General features: G+C 34.6%; 1 protein-coding gene across 1 annotated transcript in view; it reads left to right on the top strand.

Moving 5' to 3' along the window:
* The window catches only part of DTWD2 (DTW domain containing 2), an 84,924-nt gene that overhangs the window by 24,681 nt on the left and 39,768 nt on the right, over positions 1–20,475 (top strand). The window contains exons 2-4 of the mRNA XM_069492571.1: positions 1,277–1,367; positions 5,139–5,233; positions 14,240–14,432. Coding sequence (XP_069348672.1) covers positions 1,277–1,367; positions 5,139–5,233; positions 14,240–14,432 — 379 coding nt within the window. The remainder of the gene's footprint in view (positions 1–1,276; positions 1,368–5,138; positions 5,234–14,239; positions 14,433–20,475) is intronic.

Below are 20,475 nucleotides of genomic sequence, written 5' to 3'. Positions count from 1 at the left end.
CGCCCAGCAAAGCAAGGAACTTTTAAAAAGTCCTTTCGGGCGTGAATGATGAGAACAAATAAACTCCATGAAGGCAAGAATCTTTGTTTGTTTTGTTGTCCCAAGTGCCTAATATCTGGCACTTAGGTGTGCAGTAAATATTTGAATAAAAATTTGTTGAATTTATAAATTATTTAATCCATTATTGACTTGAAATATTTAAACCTTCTAGGAGTTAAGTTTGGATGTAGAGGGTTCTTTTGTTCCTTGGAAAAAGATTTTAGGACGAGGAGAGCAATTACTCTGCACTTAGGCACTAGTGTAGTGAGAGATGGTTTCTAGTCACCATCATAGTGCTTGGAGAGCATTATAGAGGAGGGCAGTAGGAGAAAGATTGATATTAAAGTAGCAAATAAGCACAAATTCATCTTATAAAGTAACTTGCTAAATGTAAAGTTGGTCAGCTGGAATTGCAAAATGTTTTAAAGAAATATAGTTTTATTTGTTTGAAGTAATTGTAATTAGAATTAGGTTAATAAAGAGGACATGCTTTAAAATAAATAGATAATGATATTTTATGAGCATATCAAAGCATGAGCCAAAGCAATTAGTTTTAGCTTAAATCACAGTTACAATGTTTACACATAAAGTGCTTAGTTGTTTTTTATTTAGTAAATAATTTTGTTCCGTGAATATTTTTGCCTTTTATGTGTTATTGCTTATTAAAATGATCACGACATATGACAAAGGAAGACCTGATGCTCTGAATTTCAGTTATAATACAAACTAATTGCTTAAGTAATAGAGAGGATGTGAAGGAGAAATCAAAATTCGATATGTAAGAAAATGAAGGGATGGGATAGGAAATTGTGTAAGTGGAGAAAAGTATCCCCAGGTGGAGGTGAGAGGGAATGTAAAAATATTCCTTCATGTAGAAGAGTTGTCAGGTTTCTCTCTGATGTGAAATCTGTTCTTGATTTGGAATAGAAGTTAGGAGAAGTGTTGCTTTATGAATAAAAGGACAATGGTGACTTGTGAGTATTCTTCCATTAAAGATAACTAAGATAAGACTTTTTTGAGGTGCTTTATTAGTATGTAGATGGTAAAGAATTTACTTGAATTTTTTCCCAAGTTCTCATGTCTGAAGTCAGATTGATTAAATTTATTCTTGGTGTTTCATTTTGAAAAGAATGCAGTTTTAGCAAACCTCTTTATATACATGAAGTGGGATTTAGGAAATTGTTATATCATTGTATTTAAAAACTTTACAAGTTTTCTTTTTCTTTCTGCCCTTTAGCCGGCCTCAGAAAGTGTGCTTGTGTCCCTTTCTACCAGTGCACCCTTTGCATATCTCCACCCACTTGTACATAATTCAGCATCCAGCAGAGGTGAGTAAGGTTTTGTAAATTATATAATTTCAAATAGAATATTAGTACAACAGACGAAGCACACAGATTAACATACTCATCCTTCCCAGCTCTTTAGCATTTCTGGAAAGAAATTGATGATAAATACTTTCTCTTTGAGAAAAAAATTGTTTCTTTTATACATCATGTGATAGTATAGAGTCATATGCTTTAGGGACAGATAAGATTTCATAAAAATTGTGTTACTGAATAGTGTATAAATTTGGAACTCCAACAACTTTGTATGAAGAAAAGATGAGATTTTGTGAGTAAAGAGCTAAGAAAATCATTTCTTTTTTTATTTTGGTCATAGCTTATGTTTCTTGATGTCTTGCTGAAGTAGCAATAGCTTTAGCATGTTAGTATTACAAAGTAAATGTATAAGTAAGTTTTTGGTTTTGTTTATTTTAATATATATATATATATTTTTTTTTTTTTCTTTTTCCTTTCTTTTTTTCTTTTTTTTTTTTTTTTGAGACAGAATCTCACTCTGTTGCCCAGGCTAGAGTGCAGTGGTGTCATCATAGCTCACAGTAACCTCAAATGCCTGGGCTCAAACAATCCTCCAGCTTTGGCCTCCCGAGTAGCTGGGACTATAGGTACATGCCACCATGCCTGGCTAACTTTTGAAAAATCAGTTTTTTGGAGATGGGGTCTTGCTGGTCTTGAACTTCTGGCCTCAAGCAATCCCCCTGCCTCAGCCTCCCACGTACCTGGGATTATAGGGGTGAAGCACCACACTCAGTTGATGGCTTTTTAAATGTGGATATTTTCATTGATTTGTAGCAATTTTGATGTTTTCAAATCTTTTATTTTTTTAATTTATTTTTTACCGTGCTTAGTCCATGATTTGGATGATCCAGCCATAATTGTGTGTGCTACAAATGTATTTTATGCATACATAGATATAGTTATACAGTTTCTTATCAACAAAGGAACTTTCCAATCTTCATCTAACTCAATAATACTGGGCTACCTGTGCTTAACTTCACTGTTTTCAATAAAAGGATGCTAATTTGATGACTTTCCCCTAAAAAAGTGATTAAAAACCATTTGGATAGGTTCCAGGAGGGGTCTTAGGGAAAGGGAAATTTGATAGAGGTGATATGGAAGTGATATGATGGAGCATTTCAAAGAGTAGGTATAAATATGTAGAAAATTACTTAAGGATAAAAACAAAACACTTATCTCAAAAATTACAAAAAGCTTTATAAGAAAGAAGTGTTTTGTTAAACTACTTGGCCTTTGTGCACAATATATATTTAGCCACAATAATGCAACACTGTTGCTTTGGGAAAAACTCTCAAACTGTGTTTTTCCCTCTACTGTCACACCACAACGATCATCAACACAGAAGAAGACGTCTGTGACCACATGTGGGGGGTTTTCCCCACACGCCGAGCAGTGGGCACCATCTGGGTATCTTCTCATTCAATTCTGACACTATCTACTGGAAGATAGTGTCAGATCCCGCAGGGTGAGGGCTCAGTCCTCTAAACTGTCCCCTTCCCCTAGATTCTGACAGACTGGCTTCAAGTTGGAATTCCCACGACCCCCTCTTTCGGTTTGATTAGTTTGCTAGAGCACCTCACAGAACTTAGGGAAACACTTATGTTTACTGGTTTATTACAAAGGATGAACAAACAGCCAGATGAAGAGATACATAGGGTGAGATCTGGAAGGGTCTTGAGAGCAGGAGCTTCTGTCCCCATGGAGTTGGGGCGAGCCAACTCACAGGGATGAGTTTTTATTCACCTTCTATCTGCCTCCACGTGTTCAGCTTTACAGAAGCTCATCGAACCCTGTCCTCTTGTGTTTTTGTGGAGGCTTCATTATAATAAAAATTGACAACTGTGTAGAAATGTGATTGGACAAAAAGCACTTGATCTAAACCCAGCAAGGCCTGTCTATTCAGATGCTTCCTGGCCTCTCTGTGCAACATTCTTTCTCCCAGGGTGTGGTGCAGGACCCTCTCTGGACTGAGGGTGTTCTGACCCACAGTCAGATCAGGGTGCTGCCTTGGGCAGGTGAAAGGAGGACAGGAGAAGGTGAGAGAGATTCTCTCCTGAGGCCTAAAGTGCCCCAACATTATAACAAGGATTATAGAAGTTATGAGCCAGGAACCATGGATAAAAACGAATATATGTGATAATACCACAACTGTTTATTGATTTAACTAAAAATATTAGAAGATGTGGGGATAAGGATTGGTGTTAGAAAGCTAAATCCTCATTTATTATGAGACGCTGTAAAGTGGACTAGTTAAGATGAGGGCTCTGGGGCCAGGTTGCCTGAGTTCAAACCCTTAATAGCTCTGTAAATTCTGTAACCCTGGGCAAGTTCAGTAACCTGTCTGTGTTTCAGTTTCCTCGTTAGTAAAATGGATGCAACAGAAGATATATTTCTTTATCAGTTTATTGTGAAAAGTAAATGAATTTCTCTTCCTTCCTTCCTCTCTCTCTCTCTGTCTCTTTCTCTTTTTATATATATATATACACAAACATATATACTTACATTAATGATGGCTGTTATGATGCTAATTGGTAGTTTTTAGATAATATCTAAAATTGATAAATCAAGAAATAGCAAAGCACATATTATATGGAGTTATGGAGATAACTACCTGAAAAAAATAGCTAAAAGAGTTAAAGTGATTGCCTCTGAGAAGTGGTACTGGGGAGTATATCTGGGAATACGTGTGGCATTTTAAATCTTTTGTATGTTTAATTTGATGTATATACATTTATTACTTTGATAAAAGTTGGGGAAGTGATTGTGTCAAAGTCTCATGGTGGTGGTAAGGAGGGAAGAACATTATATGAAACACTGAAAAATGTCCTAAAACCACCTAAGGCAGAGTAGCTAATCACCTGGCTCTGTAGGATTAAGGATAGAATTCTTGTGGCAACAAGAAAGGTGGTTTCCAAAGTGGCAACAAGAAAGGTGGTTTCCAATGTTGGAAACTAGGATGTTGAAAAAACTACTGATGATAATCAAGTTAATGGAATTTTCAGAAATGGTCACCAGATTTCTCTACTCTAAAGTTATTATTTTGTTCTCTTTCCATACTATATTCTTTGGAAGCAAGGCCATAAAACACTCTGGTGGAAGGGAGAGATTAAGCTCTGGCTTCTGGAGTGGGAAGTATTTACATTTATTACTTAGAATTCTTTTGTGAGGAAGATTTGTTCCTTCTCCCTCATTTATTTATTCATTCATATCACTCTAGAGTCTTTTTTACACTTTGGGTTATAACCCAATACTATATCATTTATGTTTCTGAAATTGTTCCATTTTAGCCATTGATAAGATTGGCTTCTGTGTCCCTTTGATTTGCCCCATTGTTTTGTTTTTTGAACACTACCTTGCTTTCTGTGCATTAAGATCTAAGCAATTATCTTCAAGCCGATGTAGTACAAAAATGTGATTACTGTTGAAATAAAAAAAAGTTGTCAGAATAAATGATTCAATTTAAACACAAATTTACATTTTTATAATCCTAATCATTATATAGATTAATATTATCTTGTTTGATCACTAAACCTATAAACATATCAAAATAGAATAAAAAGGTATGCTTGTATTATGCTTAGTACTGATAAATCAGAGAAACTTACCTCTTTTTATTAAAGTGTGGTCTTTAGTAAAAGACTTGTGAAAGTTACATGTAAAGTTGTGAATCATATTTTCATCATAAAAGGTTTAGAAGTGTTTAAGCAAAAATCCATGTTGTAATTAATTTTTTAATTAAAGGAAAACAAAGTGTTGCGGACAGTTCCTCTACTAGCAGCATGCCTCCCCCAGGACAAGTGTAAAGTAAAGATTGGTCGTCGCTTCAGTGAAGAAAGGTAAATTAACTTTTAGGGCAATTTAAAATAATTAATTCTTCTCTTCACAGACCTTTAAAAATGGTTTTCTTTTTTTTTTTTTTTTTTGTTTATATATATATATTTTTTTTTTTTTTTTGAGACAGAGTCTCGCTTTGTTGCCCGGGCTAGAGTGAGTGCCATGGCGTCAGTCTAGCTCACAGCAACCTCAAACTCCTGGACTTAAGCGATCCTCCTGCCTCAGCCTCCCGAATAGCTGGGACTGCAGGCATGCGCCACCATGCCCGGCTAATTTTTTGTATATATATATTTTAGTTGTCCATATAATTTCTTTCTATTTTTAGTAGAGACGGGGTCTCACTCTTGCTCAGGCTGGTCTCGAACTCCTGACCTCGAGCGATCCACCCGCCTCGGCCTCCCAGAGTGCTAGGATTACAGGCGTGAGCCACCTCGCCCGGCCTAAAAATGGTTTTCTTTAATATATTCATTAGACCCAGAACATGGTCTAAAAACTGGAAATTAGAAGTGGTCAAAAAATTGAAATTCTGCCTCCCCCCCAACAAAATCATATAAGACAAGCAAAAGCAAAACAAAAATAGAAATAAAAACACACAAACCAAATGGTATAAACAAGGGAATGAATGATGGCCTTATCTGAATTCCATAGTAATATATGTTGAACATAAAAGGCAAATATATTTATTGTTTGTTTCATTTTTTATTAAAAGTGCCTTCAGGATGGTAGGGTTCTTGTATTAGATTTAGTTCAGCTATTTCCTATGGTGCCTAATGTAGTGCTTACTAAGTAAATTATTCCCTGATGAATTTTAAATTAAAGCAGATTGACTATTGATTTAATATGAATTTGATAGTTGAATGATTAATTGAGGCTTTTGTTAGAGGTAATCATGGGGAAATGATTAAGAGACCTACTGCCCTACTGCCTTGGTATACTTTGTAAATGGAATTTAAAAATACTCATTTTCATGTATTTGTCTTTAGTGTATCCAAAAACAATTGATTTTTGTATGTTAAATCTGTATCCAGTGACTTTATAAACTCATTTATTAGTTGTAGAAATCATTTTGTAGATTCCCTGGAACTTTCTTTGTAAGCAGCATTATCATCTGCAAATAGAGTTATTTACACTTCCTCTGTTCTGATCTTTATATTTTTAAGTTTTTTCTTGCCATATTGCAATAACTGATACCTTCGGTACAATGTTTATTAGAAGTGGTGAAAGCCAATATCTTTACCTTGATCCCAGTCTCAGGGGACATTGTTAAATATATTGGCTGTATTTCCCCCTTCCTCAACATTATTGAGATATAATTGATAGATAAAAATTGTATATGTTTACAGCATACAATGTGATGTTTTCATATATGTATACATTGTGAAATGATTACCACAATCAAGCTAATGAACATACCTTTCACTTCACATAGGTGTTATAATTTGTTAAAGATGTTAAATAATATTGGGAAGAACACTATGGTATGGGTGTGTCAGGTGAGATACAGTGAGAAAGTAAAGCCAAAACACATGAAATGAAAGACATTTATTACTCACGGGCACCAGAGAGGTTAGGGTGCTGATGGGAAGCCAATGGGAAGTCAAGACAGCAGGGCACTCAACCATTGGGTGGGTTGGGGGAGATGTGAGAGGGAGACCTGTGGGACTGTGCCTTTATTAACATCCTTTATTAAAGGTCTCTTGGGTACCTATGGCCTTGGGGTCACACGTTGCCTTTTGATCAAATCCAAATTTTACAGAACAAATTCTTTTAATAAAGTATTTTCAAGTACACAATACATTATTATTAGCTATAAGCACCCGTGCGGTACAACAGATCCATAGATCTTCATTTTTGTAATGTCATTTATCAGTTTTTAAGGTGCTGAGATTTTTTTTTTAAGGAAGAGAGGTTTGCTGAGTTTCATGAAATGCTTTGTCTGTATCTGTTGAAATGATCATGTGGATTCTCTCTTCAATTCTGTTAATAGTATATATTATATTGATTGATCTTTGAATGTTGAATACCCTTGCATTCCTAAGATAAAGCTCACTGGGTCATAATATAGTATCTTTTTTGTATATTGCTGGATGTGATTTGCCAGTATTTTGTTGAGGAAAAATTTTGATTTCTTGGCTTATTAAATGGGATTTGGGTTTGGTGATTTTCCTTTTTTATAATACTCTTGTCAGGTTTTTGTGTCAGGTTTATGGTGGCCTTTTAAAATGATTTGGTCATTTTCCATTCATCATCTATTTTCCAAAAGAATTTATGTATGATTTTATTATTTTCTTAAATGTTTGATAGAATTTACTACTTAATCTGATGCTTAAGTTTTTATTTGTGGGAAGGTTCTTAAAAAACATAATTTGTTTATGAGACATAAAGAAATTCAGATTTTTCTTTTTGTATCAGTTCTGGTAGTTTGCACCTTTCAGAGAAATGGTACAAGTCATCTAAATCGTTGAATTTATTGACATAAAGTTGTTTGTAGTATTTCTTTATTAGTCTTTTCATGTCTACAGAATTTGTAATGATAGCCTCTTTTTCATCTCTGATTTAGGTAATTTGTGTGTTCTTTCATTTTTCTTAGTCTATCTCAGTCAATCTTTTTAAAGAACCAACATTTGTCTGTGCTATTTTACCCTATTTGGTTTTTCTATTTAATTGATTTCTACTCTCAAAGTTTGTTTCTTTTTTCTGCTTGCTTTGGACTTAATTTTCTCCTTTTCATAATTTTTAGTAGAAGATTAGATAACTGATTTTAAACCTTTCTTCTTTATCTAAACATTTAAATTCTCTTAACCATTGCTTTAGCTACATCCCACCAATTTTAAGTTGTGTTTTTGTTTCGTTAAGTTCAAAATATTTTTAAATTACTCTTGTGATTTTCTTCTTTGACACGTGGATTGTTTAGGAGTGTGTTGCTTAATTTCCAAATAATCGGAAAGTTTTAGATCTATTATGATTATGATTATAATTATTTTGATTTCTATTCTAATTTATTTGTATTTTGTGATTTTAGGTTTAAAAATTTTGTTGATTTTTGTTTTATGTTCCAGCGTGTGGTCTGTTTTGTGGTGAATGTATACACAAGAAAAAACTGCATTTTTCAGTTAGATGTAGCATTATTACCCAAATTATCAATTAGGTCAAATTATCAATTAGATTAATAGTGTTCAAATTTACTATCTTATGACTGATTTTATGTGTACTTTTTCTCTCAACAAGAAGATTATGTTTAAAATCTCCAGCTATGATTATAGATTTGTCTATTTTTACATTTTGTTCATTCACTTTTTGTTTCATATATTTTAAAACTTTTTAATTAGGTGAATACGTATTTAGTATTGTTATGTTTTCTTCATGAATTGGCCCTTTTATCATTATTAATTGTCTGTCTTTATCTCTGGTAATACTCCTTGTCTTGAAACCTACTATGTATGATGCTAGTGTTTATATGGTATGGGTCTTAGTTTTTTAAATCCAATCTGACAATCTGTTGTTTAATTGAAGAGTTTATTCCATTACCATTTAGTGTAATTATTGATTTGTTTGCTTTCCTTTGAAGTTACTGATCTTGGTATTTGTTTTCTGTTAGTCCTATCAGTTCTTTGATCTTTTGTTCCTCTTTTATGTAGTTCTTTTGGGTTATTCAGTTTTTTGGGGGGTTTTTTTTTTAGCATTCTATTCTATCTCTTTGTTGGCTTTTTAGGTGTGTCTTTTGTGGTTAGTCCATAGATTTATACTATGCACTCTTTTTTTTTTAAGACAGAGTCTTGCTCTGTTGCTTTGGCTAGAGTGCCATGGCTTCAGCCTAGCTCACAGCATCCTCAAACTCCTAGGCTCAAGCAATCCCCCTGCCTCAGCCTCTCAAGTAGCTGGGACTACAGGCAGGTGACACCACGGGCAGCTAATTTTTTTTATTTTTTAGTAGAGAGGGGGTCTCGCTGTTGCTCAGGCTGGTCTCAAACTCCTTACCTCAAGTGATCCTAGCCTCCCAGAGTGCTAGGATTACAGGTGTGAGCCACTGCGCCTGGCCTATACTATGCATTATTAATTTATCACAGTCTACCTTGAATTAATGTTATATACTAAATATATAAGAACCTTATAAAAATATAATTCCATGCAACACCTTTCCATTTTTTGTGCTATTGTTTTTATATATTTTATTTCTAGATAATAGGAGAAACTGGCTATAATGTATATAGAAACTCCCTGTACTATCTTTGCAATAATTCTGTAAATCTGAAGCAGTTAGTTAGATCTATTTTGCTTTTTTAAACCAGTCTTCATAGTTTTTCACATATCGGTACTGTATGTATTTTATTAGATTTATACTTAGGTATTTCATTTTTGGGATGCTATTGTAAATGGTATTTAAAAAATTTCAAATACCAATTGTGCATTGCTAGTATGTGGGAAAGCAATTGCCTTGTGTATTAACCTTGTATCTTGTGATCTTGCTATACTCACTTATTAGTTCTTAGAGTTATTTTTTAGTTAATTCCTTGGAATTTTCTACACAGATGTTAAGGTTATCTGATAATAGAGTTAGTTTTATTTCTTCCTTTTCAGTTTGCAAATCTATTGTTCCCTTTTCTTGTCTTGTTGCAGTAGCAAGGGGTTGAATAGCAGTGGTGAAAGAGGATATCTTTGTCTTGTTCCCAGACTAAGGGAACTGTTATGTATAATGCTAGCTATAGATATTTTGCAGATGTTCTTTATAAAATTGAGGAAGTTCCCCCTCTAAGTTTGCTGAGAGTTTTTATTAGGAATGGATGTTGGATTTTGTCAAATGTATTTTCTTCTCAATTAATATAATATAGTCCTTTGATTTTTCTTCTTTAGTCCATTCATGTGGTTGATTACATTTATTGATTTTAAATGTTAAACCAGCCTTCCATACCCATTATAAATCTTGTTTGGTTGTGGTAGATATTAATAATTCTCCTTATAAATCATTGAATTTAATTTACTCATATTTTATTGAGGATTTTTGCATCTATATTCATGAGAGGTCTTGGTCTGTGTTTTTTTTTTTTTCTTGTAATGTCTTTATTTGGTTTTGACATTAGGGTAATGCTGGCTTTATAGAATGAATTAGGAAATGTTCTCTCTGTTTTTATTATCTGGAAGAGATTATAGAAAATTGATTTCTTCTTAAATGCTTGAGAGAATTTACTGGTGAAATCATTTGGGGCTGGTGAAGATTTTTTTGAAGATTATTAATTATTGATTCAATTTCTTTAATAGATATAGGGCTTTTCAGTTTTCCTAATTCTCCTTGTGTGAATTTTGGTAGTTTATGTCTTTTAAGGAATTAGTTAATTTCATCCAAATTATGAAATTTGTGGGCAATGAATTTTTTGTAGTATTCTTTTATTATTCTTTTAATGTCTATAGGATCAGTAGTGACCATCCTTGTATCATTTCTGATATTGCTAATTATGTCTTCTCTTTTTTTTTCTTGATTATCCTGACTGGAGTTTTATATATTTAATTGATCTTTTCAAAGAACCAGTGTATTAATTTTCTAAGACTGCCATAATAAAATACCACAGACTGGGTAGCCAAAGAGAAATTTATTTTTCCACAGTTCTGGAGTTTAGAAGTACAAGATCAAAATGTCAGCAGGTTCAGTCTCTCCTGAGGACTTTCTCCTTGGCTTGCAGGTGGCTGCCCTCTCACTGCCTCTTCACTTGGTTGCCCCTCTGTGCAGATGTGCCCCTGGTGTCTCTTTTGTATGTCCAAATTTCCTCTTCTTATGATTATACCAGTCAGATTAGAGCCCACCCTAAGGGCTTCATATTAACTTAATTGCCTCCTTATAGGTGATTTATCTATCTCTAAATACAGTCATATTCTGAGGTACTAAGGGTTAGGATGTCAATATATGAATTTTTTTGGGGGGGGGGCACAGTTCATTCTATAACAATTAGCTTTTGGTTTCATTGATTTTCTCTATTATTTTCCTGTTTTGAACTTCATTGATTTCCATCTTAAGTTTTACAATTTCTTTTTATTCTGCTTGCTTTAGGCTTAAATTGTTCTTTTTTCTCTAGTTTTTTTTTTTTTGGAGGAAGCTTAGGCTGTTGATTTTAGGTCTTTCTTCTTTTCTGATATGTGCATTTTAATGCTATCAATGTCCCTCTAAGCATTGCTTTTGCTGCATCCCTCAGATTTTTTTTTTTCCACCTCTATTCCCCTATCTCTCAAATTTTGATAAGTTGTATTTTCATTTTCATTTAGTTCAAAATATTTTTAAATTTCTTTGAGAGTTTTTTTTTGACTCATGGTTTATTTAGAAGTGTGTTGTTCAATTTGTAAATCTTTTGGAATTTTCTATCTATGTTTCTGTTATTGAGTTCTAATTTAATTCCATTGTAGTCTGAGAGAGCATGTTTTGTGTGATTTCTATTCCTTTAAACTTGTGAAGATATGTTTTATGGCCCAGAATGTGGTCTATCTTGGTGAATGTTGCTTGTGAACTTGGGAGATGGAATATTCTATAAATATCAATTAGGTCAAGTTGACTGATAGTACTGTTCAGGCTAATATATCCTTATTGATTTTTTGCCTGCTTGATCTACCAATTACTGACAGTTGTGTTGAAGTCTCTAACTGTACTACTGGATTTGTCTATTTCTTCTTTAATTTCTATCAGTTTTTGCCTCACATATTTTGACACTGAGTTTTTAAGCACATACATGTTAAAGATTATGTCTTCTTGGAGAATTGACTCCTTTCTCATTATGTTATGCTCCTTTATCCTGATAATTTTCCTTCTTCTGAAGTCAGCTTTGTCTGTAATTAATATAGCTACTACAGTTATCTGTTGATTAATGTTATCATGGTGTACCTTCCTCTTTCCCTTTTCTTTTTTTGAAACAGCTTTATTGAGATATAATTCACACAGCATTTAATTTACGAATTTAAAATGACAAGTTAAGGATTTTTAACGTATTCAAAGATATTTGCAACCATCACCAATTTTAGGACATTTCATTACCTCAAAAAGAAACCCTGTACCTTTAGCTATCATCCATCCCTTATCCCCTCTCTCCTCGCCATCTCCCTGCCCTTTCCCAGCCCTAAGCAAACATTAGTCTACTTTCTGTCTCTATAGATTTGCTTATTTGATATCTACTATTTCATACATGTGCAGTAATTTCATATATGTGGAATACTATATGTGGATTTTCGTGATTGGCTTCTTTCAGATAGCATAATATTTTCAAGGTTCATGAATGTTGTAATATGTAATACTTGATTTCTTTTTATGGCCAAATAATAGGTGGAAAAAAGCTCTGGTAAAGTAGTTTTCCTTGAGAGAAGGCCTTTGTTTTGGAGAACATTGATTACTTTTCACCTTTCCTTCCCTTAAAGCACAACAGGATTTTTCTCAGACCTTCATTATGAGAACTTAATGGAGGTCTTGGATGTAAAACCCAGGAAAGTAGGGGCCCTCCCTGCCAAGACTGGGCCCCCGGGAATTTTAACTCTCGAGCTAGTCCACACTCAGCCTTCAGTAATTTGTCAATGACTGTTCAAATGTTCCTACCAGTTACTAGCTTTAGTGGTTTCTACTCCCCTGTGAACTGCTTTGGCTTTGATTCTCTGTTTTTGCCTTGTCTCTCTAATTTTTGGAGTGTTTGCCCTGTGGCCTCAATTCTTTGATGGATGGAAGAAAAGTTGTTGGTTTTCAGTTTGTTATCATTTTTCTTGAGAGGATGAGCTTGATGACTTACAAGCTCTTTGCATGTTTGAGCTGAAATTGGAAGTCTAAATTATCACATTGTCTTTAATTGACTTTTACTTATCTCTTTACCCTTCAAGAGAATTTTTTTTTTTTTTGCTTGCGAGCAGAGACTATCTTATTAATTGTTACATCTCTACTGCCAAAATGTTTTGACATGTATTTTTGAAAGAATATTGAGTTAGTTAACCCTGTAACTGAACTGGATGATGTGGGGGCCAAGGGAAAACTTCCCCGTTGCCCTCTGAAGGTTTGCTAGACAGATTAATAGGAGGAAAAGTATACAAATATGTTAACATCCATGAGAGTCTTACAAAATAGAAGAACTCAAAGAAATGGCCAGATGATTGATGCTTTTATACCATCTTGAGTTTCCAGAACGAATGGGACTTGGAGTGTGGCCTAGTAGGCTATGGTGCCAAAATAGTTATGGGAGGGGGTGAAGAGGAGGCCTGGCTAGCGAGGGTGATCTCGTTATGCAGATGAAATCTCTTAGGTAGCAGCTCTCAGAGGGAATAGATGGTTAATGTTTCTTTCAGATCTTTACAGTGTCAGACTCTCAATTAATCTTTCCTAGATCTGGACAGGGGAAGGCCCTCAGGGAAAGCCTGGCTGTATTAATGCAGATATTCTCTGCAGATGCAAGGCTTTCCCACAAAAGGCAGCTTTGCAGGGCTACTTCTGTTTGCAGGCCCTCTGAACAGCCATCTCAAAGATGGCATATGTCAAAGAAGCATATTCTGGGGAAAAATACTTGGAATTTTTTTCAATAGATAATATAAGGTGAATTTAAGAATCTGGTTTGCCAATAAGCTATGTTACATAACTTCTCCTTATGGTTCTGTTGCTACTGGGATTGTCCTGGGATTGTTTGTGGTAGAATTGTTTGTGCCAGTTGTTTGCTGTGATAAAGTAGATCAAATTTCAGATAAAGCAATAGTCAGAAAAGGAAGACTTCTTTGGGAGGTTTAAGTTATATCACTGACAGTTGGATAGAAAAGCTTTAATGGAGAAGAATCGTGAAGACTGGGAAGCCTAGAGGAGAGTGGCAAAATTGTGGCTAATGAATAAGTAAAGAGTACACACAATTTTGAATGTTTTAATTCATACTTTATGAACTAATTAATACCTCTGTTTGATTGGACAAATGACTAGATATAGGGGAACTTTAATTAGGAAATTTAATAAGCATAATAAAATGTTTTTTTTTCACAAGCTAATAAGATATATTTTAAAAAAATTTTTTTAGAGATCCTGAACTTTCAACTGTTTGCCGGAAGTCTGGTACATTAATATTATATCCAGGGGCTGACGCGGCTAATTTGGAAGAATTTATATTAGATTCTCCTGTTTACCCTTCCACAATCATCATCATTGATGGTACATGGAGCCAGGCTAAGGACATTTTCTATAAGAATTCCTTGTTCCGACTTCCCAAACAGGTAAACTAGTATTTTAACAGAGAATGAATGCAAATCTCTAATTATGTATATTGTATATGTTTTCTGTGAAAGAATATGCATTTTTTTATATATAATTTGGTGGTGTTTATATGTGTGAATATTATATACATAGGTATGTATATGCTTGTGTGTGTTTGAATATTTATATTTATATATATGTAGAAAATTTCAAATTTGTCATCCTGTCTCAATTCCTACTGCCAAACTTCACTGTAGTTTAGGCATTTGGCTATATTAAGAGTCTCTCAGACACTTAAACTGAGAAGTTAAATGGTTTTTGTTAAGAAGTGTTATTATATTTAAATACTTTTATTTGGTTACTAAATTACCATACCTATTTCTTACTAAGAATGACCAAATTTTCATGAAATACTTTTTGTCATCCATTATTATAATTATATGGTTTATTCTTCAATTTTTTGATGTAATTAATTATGAAGATATATTTCCTAATACTGAACCATTCTTGTGTTCCTGGCACGCACTCTGCTGAGTAGACTATCAAAATTTTTTGATATATTGTTGAAAGTTATAATTGATTTAATGGCATTGAATTATGTATTTTTGTACTTTTGTTATCAGGCTTGGGTACTAAGGTAATGTTAACTTCACAAAATAAATTGGAGAGATTTTAATATTTTTCTATGGCCTGGATTACATTGGAATTCCTTGCCCCTTAAAGATTGGATGGAACTCATTGATGAAACTACCTGGTCCTGGTCTCTTTAAAAATGGTGGCTTTTAAATCCTTTCAAACTCTTCTGTGGAGATTATTCACGCTTTCTTCTTCTTTTTAGATCAGTCTTTAATAACTTATTTTTCTAGGGAATTATCTCTTTCCTCTAAGTTAGCAGATTGGTTGCTGTATACTTACATATATTCTTAAATAATTATTGTAATTTCTCCTAAATGTGTTCTTTCTCATTTCTAATCATATGCACGGATGTAGAGACACAAAAACTTTTTTCATACATAGATTCAAAAGAAGTTTCCCGTTTTTTTCTTAAAGCTTTTGTGGTTTTTTTTTTTTTTTTTTTTTTTTTTTGAGACAGAGTCTCACTGTCATGCCTGAGCTAGAGTGGTGCAGTGGTGTCATCATAAGTCACTTCAGCCTCAAAGTCCTGGGCTCCAGCGATCCTCCTGCCTCAGCCTCCTAAGTAGCTGGGACTATAGGTGTACACCATGACACCCAGCTAAATTTTATGCTTTTTGTAGAGATGGGGTCTTGCTCTTGCTCAGGCTGGTCTGGAACTCCTGAGCTCAAGTAATCCTCCTGTCCTGGCCTCCCAGAGTGTTAGGATCATAGGTGTGAGCCACTGTGCCCAGCCACCAAAAGAGGTTTCTCTATTGAGCTTTTAAAAGTATTAATATAAGCTTTCAGATTGTTTGTAATGGCTATCATACTTTATTTTTATTTATTTCATTAAGTTAAGGAAGGTTTTTTTCTTGATCATTTTCTTCTTTCACTTTTTTCAGCTTATTTTCTTATGTTCCTTTTCTAATTTTATAAGATTTATGTTAAGAGTACTGCTATGGCCTGAATTTTGTTCCCTTCCGTCCCTTTCATATATTAGAGCCCTAACTTCCAATGTAGTGCTATCTGGAGGTGGGACCTTTGGCAGGTAATTAGATCATGAGGGTGGAGCCCTCATGATGGAATTAGTGCCCTTAGGACCGGGTGAGAGATTTCTTTCTCTCTTTCTGCCTTGGGAGGACACAGCAAGAAGATTTCTATCTGAAAGCCAGGAAGAGAGTTCTTACCAGGACACTGAACTGCTGTTACCCTGATCTCAGACTTCCCAGGTCTAGAACTGTGAGAAATGCATGTCTGTTGTTTAAGCCACTTAGTTTATGATGTTTTGTTATGACAGCCCAAGCTAAGACAAGCACTATATTTCTTTATTAAAGATTACTGAGTTCCCTCTTGAATACTAAAGAGAAGGATTGCTGCAGTATTCCTTCTTAGTATAACTTTCATTGGTTGACTTAAAATTAAAAAGTCTATAAATTTGGAAAGGAGAACTTTATTTTTTATGGATTGCAACATGCAAACTGGGGAGTGGAGCCTTCAGCTGAGACTGAAAACAGGCACTTCGAGGGAGGGAGGGTGGAAGGGTGGGACAGGAGTTTTATGCAAATAGTTGGCTAAACCATATATATTTAACAGGTTATAGGAGGCTATGACTATTCATGAAAGAGGGTCACCTAAATGTGTGGTAAGCAAACATGCATGTTAAATACATCCTATGTTCACTTTGGGATGGAGACTTAACATTAAAATACGGTAAAATTAGAGTCTATGTGTCAAAAGATGAAATTTAGGACACAAAGGTGCTTTGTGCGTAGCCTCTGTAAACCAGCCAGAACAAGTCTGTGGTCAGTGGTCATTTATCAGGAAGGAATGTGTTGTGAAACTGGTCAGCTGTCGTGTCAAAACCAGGAAGAGGGTGGGGAGTCTGGCTGCAGTGTCGGCTATTAGTTGAAGTTGAAGTCAGTGGAGGAATCTTTGGTTCTTTGTTTTCCAGGGCTTGTTTCTTTTTAACTCATAGGAGAAAAGTCTGGTAATGGTTAGTGAGAAAGGAGGTATACTGAAGTGTGACTGACCTCCTATCCTCTCATTGCTGGAAACTTAATCTTTAAAGTTTTTCTGGGGTCTCCTTGGACAAGAGGGTTCAGTTCAGTCTGTCAAAGGCTTGGAGTTTTATTTTTATTCCACACATTGTATTCCATTATTTTGGGTTGAAGTGTTCTTACATTGATGACATTAATATAATTTGTTTTGCTTTCTTTCTATCCATAGATTATCAGTGAATTCTTAATTCTCATTGTGGTTACTGTTTTATTTTTATTTCTGACTTTGTGGAATTGTGATAAAAGAACATTGGCTGCAACGTTTTGAATAAGCTTATGATTTCTGTGTGGATAAATTCATGGTAGATTTTTGTTCCTGTTCTATGAATATAAAAAAATGTACATTCTCTATTTAGGGATGTAAGAATTTTCATTATGTATGTATGTATGTATGTATGTATGAATGAATGACAGGGTCTTGTGCTGTTGCCCCGCTAGAGTGCAGTAGTGTCATCATAGCTCACTCCAACCTCAAACTCTTGGGCTCGAGAGATTTTCCTGCCTCAGCATCCTGAGTAGCTGGGACTACACACAAATGCCACCATGCCCAGCTGATTTTTCTATTTTTTGTAGAGTTGGGGTCTTGCTCTCACTCTTGCTCAGGTTGGTCTTGAACTCCTGACTTCAAGTGATCTTCCCTCCTTGGCCTCCCAGAGAGCTAGGATTACAGGTGTGAGCCACCACGCCTGGCCTACATTATTGTTTTTAAGTTTGTAATTGCATTTTTCTTCATGCATTTATTTTTGGTATACCTTGGCTATTTGCTACTGAAAAGGTTTTTGAAAACCTTCAGCTCTTATGTATTTTTAATGATGTTATCCTTGCATTCCCAATAGTTTTTGAGTTACGGATTTATCTGCTTTGTTGTTAGGTGCATACAAGCCATGCACTTAGTGAAGAATAACAATGGAACCCTGACTTCTGAGGTTTTAATCTCAAATTCTTTCTAGTTTTCATTTCCTATAACCATAATGCAGACATAGTTTTTAGATGAGACTCAAATATATGAAACAATTCTAAAAAATAGCTAATGCATTGAGTACTTTGAATGTGCTAGTCACAATTCCAAAAGATTTGCATGTTATCAGTTCATTTAATGTTTCTCCAAATCCCATGAGGCAATAAGTATTGTTATGTTAGCTAACAGATGAGGAAACCAAGGCACAGAGATGTGAAATAACTTGCTTTAGATCATGTAACTATTTCACAACATAGCTGCAATTTGAACCCATCTTATTTAGAGATAAAGCATGTAGTCTTAAACACAACAGTATAATGCTCCTAAATGGAAAACTTCAGTTGAGGATATTTACATAAAATAGCTTCTTTAGATTTAACTTTTTTTTAAATTTCAAAATATTAACGGAGTACAAATGTTTTTGTTACACTGATACCTTGTATGATGCTTAAGTCACGATTTTTGGTTTGCCTGTCACCAGAATAGTGTTCCTTGTAACCAGCAGGTAAGTATTTATCCCTAACCTCCCCACCCTCCCACCCTCCTTTTGCATAGAATTGTCTTAGTTATTGCTCTTAGTTTAGTTCATCCATTCAGTTTCTGTAATAGTATAAAAATTTTTCTCCAGATGCATGAAAGGAAAATGGCAGAAAAGAAACAAAAATCAGAATTAAAGTCCAGAGTTCTTTGTAGAAGAAATATAGTTTTTTTCTCCTAATAAGCAGGTAACCATATGTGGACTTCATACTTACATAATTGAGGAATGAGAGAATTGTAGTGCAAATGCATTAACTTGGCCTCCTTTTAATCTGGAATTCGAATATATCCAGACCATTTGGCAGTGACTCTCTTCCTTCAGGGGACTTTTACACAAGAGACCCTGGACATTTGTAGGAATAAATCCAAGGTGAATGTGGAAATGTTTGAAGAGGCCCCTGGCTTTCTTCATAAACATATTTCCATGGTGTCTTTGTATATCTTTGCTCTGCTGCCTTTAAAACATAATACTGAAGCTTAATTTCTCACTTGATAAGCAGAGCACTGTTGGGAACACTCATTGGCTCAGATATGTTCATGAAAACTTTTTCTTGTGTCCACATAGAGCTATTACGGACTGGCTTATGTTATATATCTGATCTATTACCAAATTCATCATTATCCTTATTTTATCTAAAACTTCAATTGTCTTTATTTCTGTCATCAACATTGGGAGTTGGTTTACTTTTTAACACAGTCTCATGGAGATGTAGATTCTAAATAGCCTGTTAATGTTCGTTAAGTGACTTCTGTACCGTACCTTTCAGTAAATATGCTTTAAATTAATACCACAGCAAAATAATAATTTTATGTCATGAAACATCTCTGTCCTTGAGGTGTAGCCAGAAGAGTTGAGTGTTAAATCCAGAATGTCAAAGGTCTACACATCAGTGATTTGCTTTTATGATCTTTGCATTCATAATTTTGTTGGCAGAATGTATCTACACCTGAATCTTTCTGGCTCACGTGTTGGGAGATGTGTACTTCTCACAGGCCATGAGGCTGATCTCTGAGGTTGTAGATAGTATTTACATATAGGACTTGAGTTAACTTGGAAGAACATTTGCTTCTATGATTCTGGGTGATAGAAGAAGATATGATAGGAATTATGTATGATCTTGCTATCTGTAAAAGGATAATTTAAAAAGGATTTATCAGAGATCTCACCATGGAATTGCCTGCCTCCCTACTTCCATCCGTTCTTTATTGAGTTCTTAACTGTGAACTCCTCTTACTGGGAGAAATTCTCAAATCCCTTGGCAAGTAATAATATAATTTTTGAACTGGAAGGAATCTTAAAAATTAACTAATAAATCCTCAGCATTTCAAAAATGAGGAAGCAACAGCTCAGCAATAAATGACCTTTCTAACGTTGCAGCCAGTTAAGGGAGAACTAGGAGTAGAATCTGGGTCTCCTGCATTTTAATCCAGTATACCATGTGATCACTAAAATATTGTAATTTTAAAAAGTCCTGATTGAACTTTATTTTAAAATTAACCTAAACTTACGATTTTATGCCACAAATTATTTAGTCTAATTTAGTGCCGTAAGTTAAAGGCATTTTTTCCTGAAGTGTAATAAATCAGGTAGAGATACACAGTAGCAGAGTGTGAAAGGATGTGCTCTGCCTTTCTTCTCAAACTGTGGTCCCTGGAGCAGCAACATTGGGAGCTTGGAAATGTAGTTTCTCAAGTCCTACCTCAGAACTACTCAGAATCTTCATTTTAACAAGATCCCCAGTGAGGCTTTGAAAGAGAGAGAAACTGATGATCCCTGATACATGCGGTAATATAGGGCCTATTAACTGTATAGATAGACCTAATGACTGAACAGCTAATGCCTAGCCTGCGTAGATGTGTTCATCCAGACCTCCAGGTAAATAAATATTGTGTGCA

Source organism: Eulemur rufifrons, chromosome 17 (assembly GCF_041146395.1).
Source record: "Eulemur rufifrons isolate Redbay chromosome 17, OSU_ERuf_1, whole genome shotgun sequence".
Lineage (NCBI taxonomy): Eukaryota > Metazoa > Chordata > Mammalia > Primates > Lemuridae > Eulemur > Eulemur rufifrons.
The sequence above is the reverse complement of the archived record's forward strand: the minus strand, read 5'-3'. Positions and strand labels throughout refer to the sequence as shown.